General features: G+C 37.5%; 1 protein-coding gene across 1 annotated transcript in view; it reads right to left on the bottom strand.

Moving 5' to 3' along the window:
• Positions 1-14616, bottom strand: part of LOC150104989 (electroneutral sodium bicarbonate exchanger 1-like) — a 510613-nt gene extending 495997 nt beyond the window's left edge. Inside the window, exon 1 of the mRNA XM_090395098.1 lies at positions 14464-14616. Within this exon, the coding sequence (XP_090251224.1) occupies positions 14464-14616 (153 nt within the window). The remainder of the gene's footprint in view (positions 1-14463) is intronic.
• Positions 14617-15214: the final 598 nt, after the last annotated feature.

Here is a 15214-nt window from a genome sequence, read left to right as displayed (position 1 = left end):
GACCTCATCCAAGCCAAATTTCCTCCCAATATCTCAGCCCTATTTCAGTTCACCGTGAACTCAAGCTATTTCATGTGGCAAGGAAAATTCTACAGATGGAGGGGACAGCCATGGGTTCTGCACTCTCTCCACCCCTGGCCAACTTCTTTATGGAGACCTTTGAAGAAAAAGCCTTAAACTCTGTCCCACATAAACCCACTGTTTGGCCACACTATGTGCATGATGTATTCGCTATATGGTTGCATGACCTGGATACACTCCACAATTTCTCAACACACTTAAACAATCAACATTCCAGGATCCAGTTTACCTTGGAAAAGGAAAACAACAACAGTCTCCCTTTCCTAGACACTCTGATTAGATATCAGCCTGATGGATCCCTGGCTTTCTCTGTTTACAGAAAAACTACACATACAGGTAGATACATTCACAATATGGGATTATAAAACCCTACATAACATGACAAAATTAATCAGTTCAGATAACAATGCCCTAACTACTGAATTTATCCATATCCTTAACACCCTATTAGCTAACGGCTACAACCATCCAAAAAATACAAAAAATATTAAAGCTGGTAAACCACCCTCCTCCCTTCATAACAGAGATTACTCTAAATCTATCATCATTCCATATATCTGGGGTATTTCTGAAAAACTAACAAAAATCCTAAAAAAATAACTCAAAACTAGTTACAAACCACATAAGAAATTGGCATCTCTTATCTTCTCCACAAAAGACCAGCCACTTCCCCTAGACCTACCTAGAGTATACCAGGTCCCTTGCAGTTGCAAACTGTCCTACTACAGCCAATATCAGGATATTGGAACACAAGGACTACATCTGATTCCATCAATACAGCCACTCAGGTCTTGCTGACCACGCATTGGACACCCACCACTGATTCAAGGAACAATTCAAGATTGTTCCTTGAATCAGCCTCAGCTCTGAAAAACTTCCCAAATCTCTAGAAATGTTGATGCATGAGACTGCCCCAAATTTGGGAAGCTTACATTCTAAAATCATTGCCCAACGGCCAAGACAATCCAATTTAGCCTGCTAGGAGGACTCTAGGACTGACTTCAGTTGCCTTTCTTCAGTCTCATTTGTTTAGTGAGTGCATGCATGCACATATCATTGTTTTGTGATCCTTGAAAGTGGCAATGTAACATTGCAGAAATATTGGTATTAATTAAAGTTTTTAATTAATATTCTAGTATACATAGTCATTTCCTGAAAAATTAAAAGCTATGCTTATGTTATGTTAGGTAACCGAATCAGTCGATATAGTGGAATTACTGAGCGAGTATATTATCCAGGTGGTGACATTGCAGGAATGGAAGAACCAACAGCTTATACTGGAATTGAGATGAATGAAGTAAGGTAAATAGTCTATTACAGAACCTCAATGTCAATACATCTGTGGGATTGGATGGTATACCAGCTCGTGTTGTATGTGAACTGTCAGTGCCCTTGACCATTCTGTTTAATTTGAGCCTCGGGTCTGGGTCAGTCCCAAGGGGGTGGAAAGAGGGGAAAATAGTTCTGCTGCATAAAGGTGGTTCCAAGGCTGCTGTTGAAAATTACAGGCCAATCGGCATAACAGGAATCGTTATCAAGATAGATGAAATTTTTGGATAGATGAAAATGGGATACTGTATCAGGACAGCATGGTTTTGTGAAGGGTAGGTCATGCCTCAGTAACTTGCTCATGTATTATAACACATTGACGGCTGAACTGGATAAGGGTAATGGGTTTACAGTGATTCTACTGGACCTTGCTAAGGCCTTTGACAGGATACCTCATGGAATTCTAATCAGTAAATTGCAGCATATGGGGATGGATATAGGGTTGGTGAGATGGATAGGAGGTTGGTTGATGGAGAGATATCAGAGAGTGGTTTATTCAGGAGTAGAGTCCACAAGACGGCCTGTGACTAGTGGTGTGCCACAAGGATCTGTTCTTGGACCACTGCTGTTTAATTTATTCATTAATGATATAAGAAAGGATCTGAGAGGAACAGTTCATTTGTTTACAGATGATGCAAAGTTGGGTAGGGCAATAGTGAATGCAGATGATGTCAAAATTTTGCAGGATGATTTGGATAGATTGGAGGTCTGGGCTAAGGGGAATGGATGTCAATTTAATGTGGCAAAATGTAAGGTTATACATTTTGGGGTGAAAAGATTAGCAGCAGTTTACTACATTGGTGGAACTGTACTCCAGGAAATTGATGAGGCATGAGATTTAGGAGTTTTGGTGGATAAGGAGTTGAAGTTTAGGGGGCACATTGCAAAAGTGGCCAAATCAGCTCAGCAAATCACTTGGTTGCTGAAGAATACGTTGACAAGCAAGTTATTGTTCCTCTGTATCGAGCCTTGATAAGACCCCATCTCGACTACTGTGCCCAGATTTAGTCACCTAGGTTTCTTCTTGATGGGGAGGAAGTTGAGAGGATCCAGAGGCGAGTGATCAAGATGATAGCAGGTCTGCGGAATGAACCTTATGAGAACAGGTTGAGGATTTGTGGGTTGCAAAAATTGGTTGATAGGTGGAGGAGGGGAGATATGATTGAGACATTCAAATTACTGAAGGGTTTCTATAAAATTAATTCAGAAAATATTTTTGAGAACAGGGCTGGTTGTGGGAGGACTATGGGACATCCATGGAAAATGGGCAAAAGTGTAGTTAGTAAGGGGGTTAGAGCTGGGTTCTTTACTTTCAGAGTGGTGAATGAGTGGAATGGGCTGCCCAGAGTCTGTGGTGGATGCTGTGACAGTGAATGAGTTTAAGGCGAGGTATGATAGATACTGTATGAATGTCGAATAGTTGTGATGAACATGATTTGGGGCCTCCCTCAATGAGTCTAAGGACTCCTTGGAGTTGCCCGTAATAATAATAATAATAATAATAATAATAATAATAATATTTCACATAAGCCTATATTTCACCATAATGACAAGAAAAAGAAAAAAAAAAGCGTAACTAGTATAACAGAATTTTGAAATATTAATTAAAACAAAATAATTAATATATATATATATATATATATATATATATATATATATGTATATATATATGTTATTTGCATTCCAGTCTAATCTGTTTAATTTTTCAACCTCATATAGCTAATCTTTTTTTTTTATTATTATTATTCTTTCCTTTTGAGCTGACTGCCCACTGAAATCCCTTTATTTGTTTATAACTAGGATTTGCTAACTCAGTTATTTCTCTTTGATCCTATAAGAAAAAGTATCATTTATGAATTTTATATCCACATTATGAAATATTCTGGGTTTTTTTTTTTTTAAATCGACTTTAATATATTTGGAACTAAATTTACAGTTTGAATTACAAAATTATAATCATATACCATGCACACAGCTTAGAATGACCTACACTTAATGCAAATAAGGCATTTTGTTAATATTACTTAATTGACTGGATTGAGTAATCAGAAATAACTATAAATTATTCCTTCTTGATTGGAAGAATTCTGTGAGGAATATTTCCTAATACATGCTCAGTGGTCCTATTATGGACTATGAGAAGAAAAAGGAAAATCAGTCATGTTTTAAACAATTTCCGAACTTTTTTTTTTTTTTTTTTTTGTAAATAGCATTCTTAAGTGTATTTGAAAGCCTCAGCATGCGAGATAATATTAATCTAAGATCTTCAACAGAAATGCTTCTTAATCCTATCAAGAAGGATTTCTGTTGGAGATTTGAGAAATCAAGAAATCTTTCTTGATCTTATATGCACAATCTCAATTTAAAGAAAATACTTTCAAGAGAGTTGCTTTTTTTAATAAATTAATAATAATCCCATACACAAGTTACTATTCATCCTATAATGCAATTGTGCTGAATGATAAGCAGTTGAAAGAATACTTATACTTATTTCAATACCATGAAGACCTGGAATTTGTGTTATTTAAGAAATACATAACAAATGGGCTATTCCAAAAGAACAGCAGGTGATGAAATGAAGATAAAAGGGAAATTTTTGTTTTTAGAGTTTGCAGTTGAGCAATGATGGGATGGTGACTAACTGTTGCACACGTCATAAAAGATTTTGAGATACTATTTGTTTATCGGTAAATGGTCGAGTAACTTGCAACTCCGAATGAGAAAAACTATCCAATGTATATAACGATGGCAATATTGTAACCATCGCTAAGTGTGCATTAGGGGAATCGTTTCTATTCAGATAACTAAGCTTACCTTGTCAACAACCTGGCAAGACGACAATTATTCTCATTCGTCACCCATGGTGAATAAATTGACAGTGTATTAAACTGCACTCTTAGTTTTTCTACAGTCGTTTGGTAAAATTTAATTAATTGAAAATGCGTATATTTTCATCAATATCAGAAATACTGTCAGTCATATATTACCAAAAACAGTATACTAGTTCTAATACAAAGAAAACTTGGATTCCAAGTAGTACTTAAAATGACATGTGATGCTGTTAGCGACGCATTCTATTTCTAACTTACGAACGGAGAGACTAAGATGTTTTCAAGGTTACAAACAGTTTGGAATGCTCCTTAATGAGTACAGGTAAAATAAACGGATTTTCTTTTTCATACCTTGGAAAAACAGATTTCAAAAAAATGAAGAATATTCAAGATACCATAAAACACAAAATCATATAGTATCGCCATATAGTATATAAAATCATATAGTTCTTGCAGCGTGAAAATACTGAGAAAAATTCCCAAATTTATGTATTGGACAATTGCTACAAAATATAGTTTTTAACATGGACCAATTCTTGTTCGTGCAGATGGTGTGCTTAAAAATGAAATTAAATTAAGTTGAAAGTTATTTGTTAACGGATACTCTGGCATTTATGATATCAAAGGATATTATAAATACAGGATATATGGTATCGCTGCTTTATTCTTGAACTGTAACGTTAGCGAAAACGGAAACCTCAACTAAGTTATGCTTTAAAAATCATAATAATGAAATATTTCGAGGTATTGAAATATGAGTAGATAAAATAAAACAATAATAATACAATACAGATGTCATAATTTTAACTGCATAAAATTATTGTCCAAGTATCAAGGGGCATCAGTATAAATTCAAAATTAAACAAGGCGCAAGTATCATAATGAATACTCAACAATGAGAACGTGTCAGTCACACGTGAATAGAGTTGAACAGTCCGAACTGCTTTGGAGTCGTGATATTTTTATTATAAAAAAATAATAACTTGAGAGGGCTGTGTGAAAAACAATTGTGTATAAAGGGGATAACCATCATAACTATTCAGTTTCTCAGTAAGAAAATATATAAAAACTGGAGACTTGCTCTAAAATACCAAGTTCTTGTTTCTTCAAGGGATAAAAACAAAATAAGATCAATATGAAAGCTATATGTAAACAGACGTTTTCACAGAGAATTAACACAAAAGGCAGCGCAATTCATCAGTTGGGGGGAGGGGAGTTCTTCAGGACCTGAAGAAACGTCAAAATTTTCATAATATAAATATGTACTGTCTCTATATAAATATGAATTGTGCAATATCTATAGTCTTCTGCATTCTTCTAATTAAATTTTCCAATGGAAATTTAATTAGAAGAATTAAATTTTTCCAATGTGCTTCTTATAGGGAGGGTAGCACTAATTACTACTAAAATATGAAATAAATTAATTACGATCTCAATCTTGTGCTACATTTGGCTTTTCTGAGTGTTCAAAAACAAGTGTTTTTACGTAATTATTTAAAAAATAGTTGAGCAGAATCATCTCGCTTTGTCATCTGTGCTAAGTGGTAAATTATAACTATCGCAATAGTATAATTTAAAAAAAATCCAGTTATACTGATATTCTCCACAGCTGATCATTAAAAAATGTAACCTAATAACACTATTTTTTAAATAAAATAATCTTATTAACAAACTAGATACGGAAGATGAACTCTCCTACTAGTCCAATCATCCCTCATCCTTCCTACAGCTTTGTAAGTTATCATATTGATATTATATGTATAAAAGTAGATTCTAATTACATCGAAATGGGGAAAATCCCGTCATATACTCTCGTAAGAACTATTAGTGTTCGTTAATATAAGAATAACAGGAAACGCCTTAACTGTTGAATAATGCAGCCAGAGTATCACTGATTTATGGTTTTCAGGAAGCGACAATATTGACCCATTAAATTCTCCATATGAATCACTATATGCAGTGCTTATGATACTGCTGAGCAACAAATTCGTTTAGGATTATATATTTCTGATATTTTCCCAAAACACAAGGAAAGAATACGGGGGAGGGGGGATAGATATAACTCTCAGAAATGTACTCACGAGATACATATAATTTTCTGTCTAGACCCACGAAAGTTAGTAATTATAATGTCAAATATAGCACATACCTAAAGATTTTTCATCCTATATTTCTAAAAATACGTAAGTGGGTCAAAAAAATTATTGCTATGTATAAAAAATGCACACAGGAATTCATCTACACTAAACATGACTTATATTGTCCACAATAATCTATTGAATCACAGACTTTGGTTGGCGAGTGTCCTCGACGAAATGACTATTTCACATCCGCACAACAGCAGCCTTGCTTCGTGTGTGGTCACGTGTGTCATTAAATATAGCGTCTCACGGCAATATAACTGATTCTGTCAGATGTTCTATTTCTGAAATGAATGGATACATATTAAATATTTCAAATCGGGATTTTCATAGCATAACTGTTACGAGGAAGTTGCGAAATGTCACTTTACGTATATTTTTATTTATGTGAAAAGTGGATTAAAATAAGAATGATCATAGATTAATAAAAGAAATATCATAAATATTTATACGAAAAGCGAGTTAAAACAAGAATGGGTAGAGAAAAAATATATTTCCATAAATAGAATCCAATACGTTAGTTCTTTTATTTAATTAAAATAAAATAAAAAAATTCTTGTTCAAGATCACCCACGACTGAAAATTGTTTAATCGGGAAAAATCGAAATAGCTATAAAGTTTATAGCTATAACCAAGCTAAAAGACCTACTTTATTTTGAAGAAACGATTATTCAATACTGATAACTGATAACTGATGTGGCATGATGGATATCAGTCCCAAGGACTCCAATCCCTTTGTCTCTATGAAATAGTCTTGCATTAAAGATTAGCGAGCACTTGGCTCACCCTATTTAGAGCTGTATGGAGGAACCTGAACCGATAAGGAGAGCTGTTTTCGGGCGCTTATGTTTCCACCTGTCGTGTTCGTCATAGTTAGAAGATTCTCGAATGAGTTGATTTGGATGAACAGCTGCTTTGGCAAAATAAGCAGCAGCACTGTTATGGAGGAACGTGGGAATATCTGGAATATCGGCATCACGGTGCAAGAGAGCATTTCTGACAAACCACGGAGCGTTAAAAATCATACGGAGGCACTTGTTTTGAATAACTTGTAGCTTGTTGATGTTGGTGGGGGAAGTGTGACCCCAGGCTGGAGATCCGTAAGTTAACGATGGTCTGATAATTGTTTTATAGATCCGTAGTTTGTTTTCAGTGCTAACTTGACTTCTTCTATTGAGGAGAGAATAGAGTTGTACAATTGCAGAGTTTGCCCTTTTGCATGCATAAACTATGTGGGAGTTAAAGTTTAAACGGTTATCAAGCTGAATGCCTAGATATTTGGTAGTAGATCTCCATGGGATGGCTGTGTTAAAAAGTTTAACTTCTCCAGAGTGAGATGCTTGTCTTCTTGTGAAGAGAATGGCAGTGCTTTTATCGGCATTTACAGATATTCTCCATTTTCTGAACCAGTCCTCCAATTTTCTTGCTGCAGTTTGTAATCGCTGAGTAGCTATATTAGGCCTAAGAGATCTGCTAAGAATTGCCATATCATCCGCATAACTAGCTATAGTGGTTAGTGATGTGCTAGGAACATCAGAAACAAAGATGTTAAAAAGCAGCGGTGAGAGCAGCGAGCCTTGAGGGACACCAGCAGTGATTTTTTTCATTGAGGATCGAATTCCGCGCAACTTGACCTGGATTTTACGGTCCTGTAGAAAGGAGTTAATAATTTTGGTAAGGTAAAGAGGGATGTTGGCTGTAATTAATTTATAGATGAGACCTTTGTGCCACACCTTATCAAATGCTTTTGCAACATCTAAAAAGATAGCTCCTGTATGCTGTTTCCAGTTAAAGCCTGTAGTGATGAATTCAGTCAGTCTGTGAATTTGCTGTGTAGTGCTATGGCCGGTACGAAAACCAAATTGTTCTTTCGGAATTATGTTATTTTTATTCACCTCCTCATTAAGTCGGTTGAGAATGACTCTTTCTGCGATTTTTCCTAAGCATGATAAAAGACTGATAGGTCTATAGCTCTGTGTCATTTGAGGTGCCTTACCAGGCTTGAGAATAAGGAATATATCAGCTTGTTTCCATCTTGAGGGGAAATAATTTAATCTCAGAATTGCATTAATAATGGCTACTAGATGCATGACAGCTTTGTGTGGGAGGGCTTTAATTGTTTTGTTGGTAATTTCATCTGGACCAGGGGCTTTTTTGTTTTTAAGCTTCCTAATGATTGAATAGACCTCTTTAGGTGAGGCGGGACAGATATTATCACAGCTACAAGGTTTCCGAAGCGCAGAGCGTACACGACGGTGTATCCTCTCTATGAAGGTCAGATCAGCATGCGTATAATTAGGACGGCACTGAAGCTGGAGGGCATCAACGAAAGCTTCGGCTTTTTCATTATCTCTGTAAACAAGACCTCTTTCTCCGTGAATGGGCTGGATGTTAGAGCGATCTGTACGGAGAGCTTTAGTCAACTTCCACAGAGAATTATCTTCAGCTTTGAGAGAACAGAGTTTTCTTTCCCATTGCTGGTTTTTGTGATCTTTTAATGCGTAACGAACTTGGTTGGATGCTCTATTTAGTACTCGACGGTCTTGCGGAGATAGCGTGTTGTGATAGCGGCGTCTGAGTCTATTTTTGTTCCTGATCAGAACAAGGATTTCTTCAGGAAGTGAGTTGACTTGAGCTGGGGTGGAAATAGAACAAGCTGCGGATAAGCCAGCGCGTATTTTACATTCAAGATTGCTGACTGCCAGGTCAATTTCTTCACAGGTGGAGATAGTAGGTACTGAGTCTATGATAGTGTTCATTTTAGCCTTGAATTTTGCAAAATTAGTGTGAGATTGGTTGGGAATGAGCTCAGGCTCCCCCCCTAAACTTAAGAGTACTGGATTGTGATCTGAGCTGAGCTCGTCAACCACTTGAAGTTGAAATTGATGACAAATATTGTTAAAAATAGCAATATCCAAAACATCAGGTCTGCCGATCGCTCCATAATGTGTTGGCTCGATTGGGCCTGCAATAACAATATTTCTCTTCAAGGCAAAATTGTAGAGGATCATTCCGTTGTTGTTAAAACTCTTGCTGTTCCATAAAGGATGCTTAGAATTGAGATCTCCTGCTACAATTATTGCTTCATTTGTATCTAGTAGCTGAGAGAGATCAGAGGGGAGTAAAGGTTTGCCAGGGGGGTTGTATACAGAATAAATCTTTAAGCTGCCTGCATTGTTGGTATGAATTTCTATGCCTGTCTCCTCGAGGTTAGATGTATTAGTCTTCTTAATCTCATTATAGCGGATGTTTCTTCTTACAAAGATGGCAGTGCCTCCTCCTCTGGCATTGAGTCTGTCATTTCTAAGTAATGAATAATTTCTGAGTTTGGGATTATCGCAGGGACGTAGGTGAGTCTCGTTTATGAGGAGAATATCAATTTGTAAATGATCTGTAAGTTCCTGTAATTCCAAACTTTTGTTGTTGAGACCGTTTGCATTCCAGAATATTATCTGTATAGAATTTGATGTTGAAGCTGAATTAGTCATTAATCATGGAGAAGATGACTTGAGTATTCCTAAGGAATTTGTTGGTATCGGCCTGGCTTGGATTTGTTTTGCTGAAGGCCATTAGCATCTCCCCTAGTGAGGCAGCAAGAATTGCTGAGGAATTTTGACTGCTAGCTGCAGGGAGTGCCTCGGTGTTACGTGAGGAAACCACAGAAGCATAAGATTTATCTGGTGTAACTTTTCGTGCTTTGATTTCAGGCACATATCTCACAATATTTTTCTGCGTGGGCTGAATTAACTCCTGTCTAGGTTTTTGAAGGTTGGATGGATAGAGAGAACAGCCCTTGTAATTAGCAGGATGTGGGCCACTGCAGTTCGCACATTTAGCAGGTGTGGACTTTGGTTTGACGCAAGTGTGCGAGGGATGGTTGCCACCGCATTTCACACACTTGTAGTCTGCTCTGCATAACATTTGTGAATGCCCAAATTTTTGGCAGCGATGGCATTGACCAGCCGATGCCTTTCTTCTTAGTGGCTCGGTCTTGATGACCAAATTGCAGACTATTTTAAGATCATAAATTTCTCTCTGATCTTTACTGATCTCTACTAAGACCAGAGGCATGGGACGCTTGTCTGCTCGATACATTCGAGAAATCTTTATTGGCTCCAAGCCTTGTAATCTAAGGTCAGTAGCTATTTCTTCTGATGTTATGTTTTCTACCAATCCTCTGATCACTACCTTGAGGTTCTTTTCACTTTTGAGTTGGTAAGTATGGTATGGAAATTTATGATCATCCATAAGTCTGGTGAGCTGGCGGTAGTCCGTTGTTCCTTCAGGCTGTATACGGACTCCGTCATCTGTGTTTTTGGCTGATGAGAACTTGATGTTATTTTTCTTCATCGTCTCTGCAAGCAATGACCATTTCTCCTTAGATCGCAAGACTACTGGTGGGATCCTCTCTTTGGGCTGTGTCGGTATATTTGTCTCTGTTCTTGCGCTAGATTGTGCTGATGTGTCCATTTGAGGTACAAATTCAGGTTCTGCAGCAATAGACTCTTTCTTTCTCTTCTTTCTGCTGACTTCCTGATAATCATTGGAATCTATGTCAGTTGTTGTGACGTTGTCATGTGTATTGTGAGGAGAAATTTCGGAGGTTTGAGGGTCTTCTGTCTCGACCTCCATAACCTGATGAATTTCAACTCTTCCTGGCCATTTCGTGTGCAAAATGTTACCAATTTGCCGAAAAATAGCTAGAAGTTCTTTGAAAGAGAGATCCTCATATGGTGAATCCATAATTAAATCTAGACTTGAAGTGGGGGAAGGATCTGCCTTGTCCCTTCAACCACCAAGTGCTGCACAGGGCAGGGAACAGGAGAGGGCCTGAAAAATGTTTTTGAAGATGAAATAAAAGTCTTACCTGCTCTGATGATCGAGCACTCTGTTGACGCTGGATAATGCACTGACGAAAATTAAGTGACTGTTTATAACAGCAAGCTATTAACTACTATTACAATGAATAATCATAAAAAATCGCTAAAACATATCAATTAAATTCACAATTCATCATCAATAATACCCGATACGAAACACTAACACACTCGACTGATAATTCTAAAATCAGAATTCTCAACATCGACTACTCGAGACGCCATCCTGAAAAATATCCTCACAATTTATAAAAGATAGAACGTTTCGGTATCTTACAGGTAATCAGAACCGACTACCTCGACTCCGATTATTCAATAGTGACTTGCGTTTCTAATTTATGAATTGTAATAATAGGTTAGCAGTTGGAAGGGGACCAATCGTTCGATGCTGTTGGCACACTCTCCCTCGATGAGTCTTTGGACTCCTTGGAGGTCTCAAATAATAATAATAATAATAATAATAATAATAATAATAATAATAATAATAATAATAATAATAATAATAATAAACGAGCATATGTAAGTAATGCAATACAAAGATGGTTTCCTCTAGCCACGGCGAGAAGGGGGGAAGATTTCCTAGGCTCGCGATTTTTTTTTTTTTTTTTCCCCACTTCAGAGGGACCAGTAAGTTCTTTTCCTCATGCCAGCATCAGCTGTCGACGACGTCTCTGGTTTTCTCATAAACATTCCGTCACTTTTAAAACGTTTTAAGCTTAATATAAAGCCAACATTATTTTGCAACTTGGCTATGAAACAATAACAGATATTTATTATTCCTTCTTTTACTTAATTATATTGTTGGACATACGCCTAACTCAAAGAGAGGAAGGGGGAAGAAAATTAAAAAAAAAATAAATAAAATAAAATCTACACACATACATGCACACAGTGTCAGATTAAGCGGCGGGCTGACCGAGCACTCGCCGAGGCGTCAAAACTAAGGTCGGCGATAGGACCTTTGCTCCATCCAAAAATAATTACCTGGCAATGGAAGCGTTGCTATACTTTCTTCCGCTCCGAGAAGATGCAAATATTGAACGAACATAAAATAATTCATTATCTTCTATTGATAAAAATGTCTACTCAGCAAGTACGAAACAGTTGCATATTTAAGAATGCTGTCTATATACTTTTTATCTTTATATATTATACATCGCAACAGATTATACTAGTATAATCTGTTGCGATGTATTCGCAATAATATAGCAAAAACAGAATAAAGTGTAAAAATCAAACACTTTACCTTATTCCACAAAAGTATAAATAAGGAAAAAGGAAAGAAATAAAAACTACTAACAATTTAACTATTCTCTGCTTATAATAAACATAAACAAATATAAATAAAACCAATTAAATATAAACCTCATTACAGTTATCTAAGCTAAACTAATTATCTTCCTTTCTGTCAAAGGCCAATGGTTCTTATCTAAAATAGTACTCACATTGACGGGAACGAACTCTTTGAAGAAATTAAATCTCTAAACAGTTTACTTCCGGAAAACATCAATTCGCCGTTTGAAACTTTACAATTTTTAAAAGCAAGCAATTTTTACTATATTCGGCATGAAACTCTTTGAGTTTCTTATTCGGCTAAGAAACTATATGGGATGTAATATCCCTTAACTTAAACAAGTTATATGTCGCTGAATTGAAGCCTTTGGCTCTTCACATATCTAATAATTTATTAGAGCACCTCACGGCAATACTCGTAGTAGGGGTACAAGTTCTGTTCGCTACAAACTTGATATTAACTATATTAACTAGGTCTGGCTACTCACTGATGAATTCCAGTTCCAGTTTGTTCCAGTATGAGCTCCAGTTTGTGAGGAGTGTCCGATCCAACGAATCTAGAAGAAAGCTGCATGTTCCAGTCCTGCTGCCAGAAACTTCCAGCCTTGGTGAGAAATTTTTTTAGTTATTTTTCCTCTCTTTTTGCCTTGTGCCTGCTTGTAGTCTTCCGCCTGTATGTAGTGTAGCAGGAGATTTCTGCAAACGGGGAACGCTTGGCCCTGGTTTAAAGGTCTATCCATTTTTCCGGGACTTAATTCATAGTGAGAAATTCATAGTGAGATATTTTTCTCTCTTCCAAATGACTTCATTCCTGCCGCGAGTGAAGACCCTCGGTATAGAGGCAGGCGTCAACATACCAAAGAGGACTTTAGCGAGAGCTCTCGCCGACATAGTAGGGGCACAAAAGATATTTGGTTTTACCCCTTATGGAGCAGGTAGATACCAGGTAGTTGTGAAAGATATAGAAACCAGGAATAAGTTAATGGCAGGTGTAGAATGTGAAGGGAAAATGATCTATCCCTTCGTAGTAGGAAGTCTACTGAAGACACTACGAATAGAAAGGTTCGCTGTAGAATATCTCGAGGAAGGGAGTGAGATAATCAAAAAGGTTTTCTCAAAATGGGGAGACGTACGGGACGTCAAAATCACCAACGATGCCGACTACCCCGACTGGAAGACTGGCGAGGTGACCTTCCTTATGGAGATGAAGGCTGAGGTCCACAACTTTGTATTTCTAGGCTCTGCCAGGGTAGTAGTCAACTACCCTGGTGTAAGAAAGCAATGTTTTCGGTGCGGATCACTCGAACATCTAGGTGCAGACTGCCCGAAGAACAAATGCAGGAACTGCATGGCGGCAGGACATGCCCTAGGTCAGTGTGAGGCACCCTGCTTGAAATGTGGAAATACAACCCACAAGGTAGACGTTTGTCCCAACAGGACACAAGCAGAACGAATAGGAGGTGCTATATCGCCAACCCCAGCAGCCACTCCAGTAAATAAACCTGAACCCGAAAAAAAGGACGACATTCTAGTTATAGGCAAAACAGCAGAGGAGCCTAAACCAACGGAGCAGGAAGACTCTCCAGTCATTCAACCTACAGCTATCGTGACAGTAACAACAGGAAATCAAGACGCCACCACGAAAAACTCAGAATGGAAAATAAAGAAAAAAAAGAAACGTAACGCAAGGAAAACTCGCATCGAGACGGAAGAGACCACAGAAGTAGAAGAAATGGAAGCCAGCAACAACACAGAAAAAAGACCAATCAGCCCTGAAGAAGGAGAAACGAAGAGAACAAAACCAGATAACACATGCCCAGAAGAAGTATCTGACTCTGAGGAAGAGGAAGAAAGGGAGATCAGAATAGAAAACCAAGAAGAGACTGAGGAATTAAGAAAAGGCAATATTACCTCAGCCGAGGAATCGGAGGAAGAATCCATCCCCGCCGTGGACGCCCAAAGGGTTCTAATGCGTTTAATCCCAGAAGACTCCGAGGTAATCCTCCAAAGGGCAATAGACAAAAGAGGAGCACCTATACTCCTTCTCACAGGTCCTGAGACCATAAGCTTCGAATGGGGAGACCTCTATATAGAAAGATTAAGTGAACTAAACCCAGCACAGCTAAAAGGAATCCCTGAACTAAACGAAGAAACGGAAAGGAATCTGTATAAAGCTCTTCACCAAATAATAAATGGCCGGGAAAAAACAGTAGCTTCTCAAATCTTACAGAAAAATACAACAAAAAAAGAGTTAAGGGCAAACTAAAAACTTGTCCTCCTTTCAGGACCAACTAAATACTTAATTCTATTGTACAACTTATTGGTTTCTCTAGCTCACTAAGGAGGGGGGGGGGTAGACCTGAGAAAGAACCCGGGCTGCGAAGGCTTACATCGAGGCGGTGCAGCTCCTTGTGGGCTGCATCACTCTGGCCGGGTTCTTCCCCCAACTCTCGGTTCTCTGGTTGATAAAGTCCACCTCAATACGGATCCCGCTATCGCAGTTTTTTTCTCTTTTTTTTTCTTTTTCAGTTGTAAGGCATAGTTTAAGAAGAATCTAAGTTCCAAATTTTAACAAACGTTTTTCTTTTTTTTAGGGGTTACGAGATGACGTCTCCAGATACCTGGATTAATGTAACCTAAAGTTATCTTTTTCGTATAAAGT

This window comes from Typopeltis vanoorti, chromosome 7 (assembly GCF_054136105.1).
Source record: "Typopeltis vanoorti isolate ZY-2024b chromosome 7, IOZ_Tvanoo_1.0, whole genome shotgun sequence".
Classification (NCBI taxonomy): Eukaryota; Metazoa; Arthropoda; class Arachnida; order Uropygi; family Thelyphonidae; genus Typopeltis; species Typopeltis vanoorti.
Note: the sequence above shows the minus strand (reverse complement) of the source record. Positions and strands in the feature narration are given on the sequence as shown.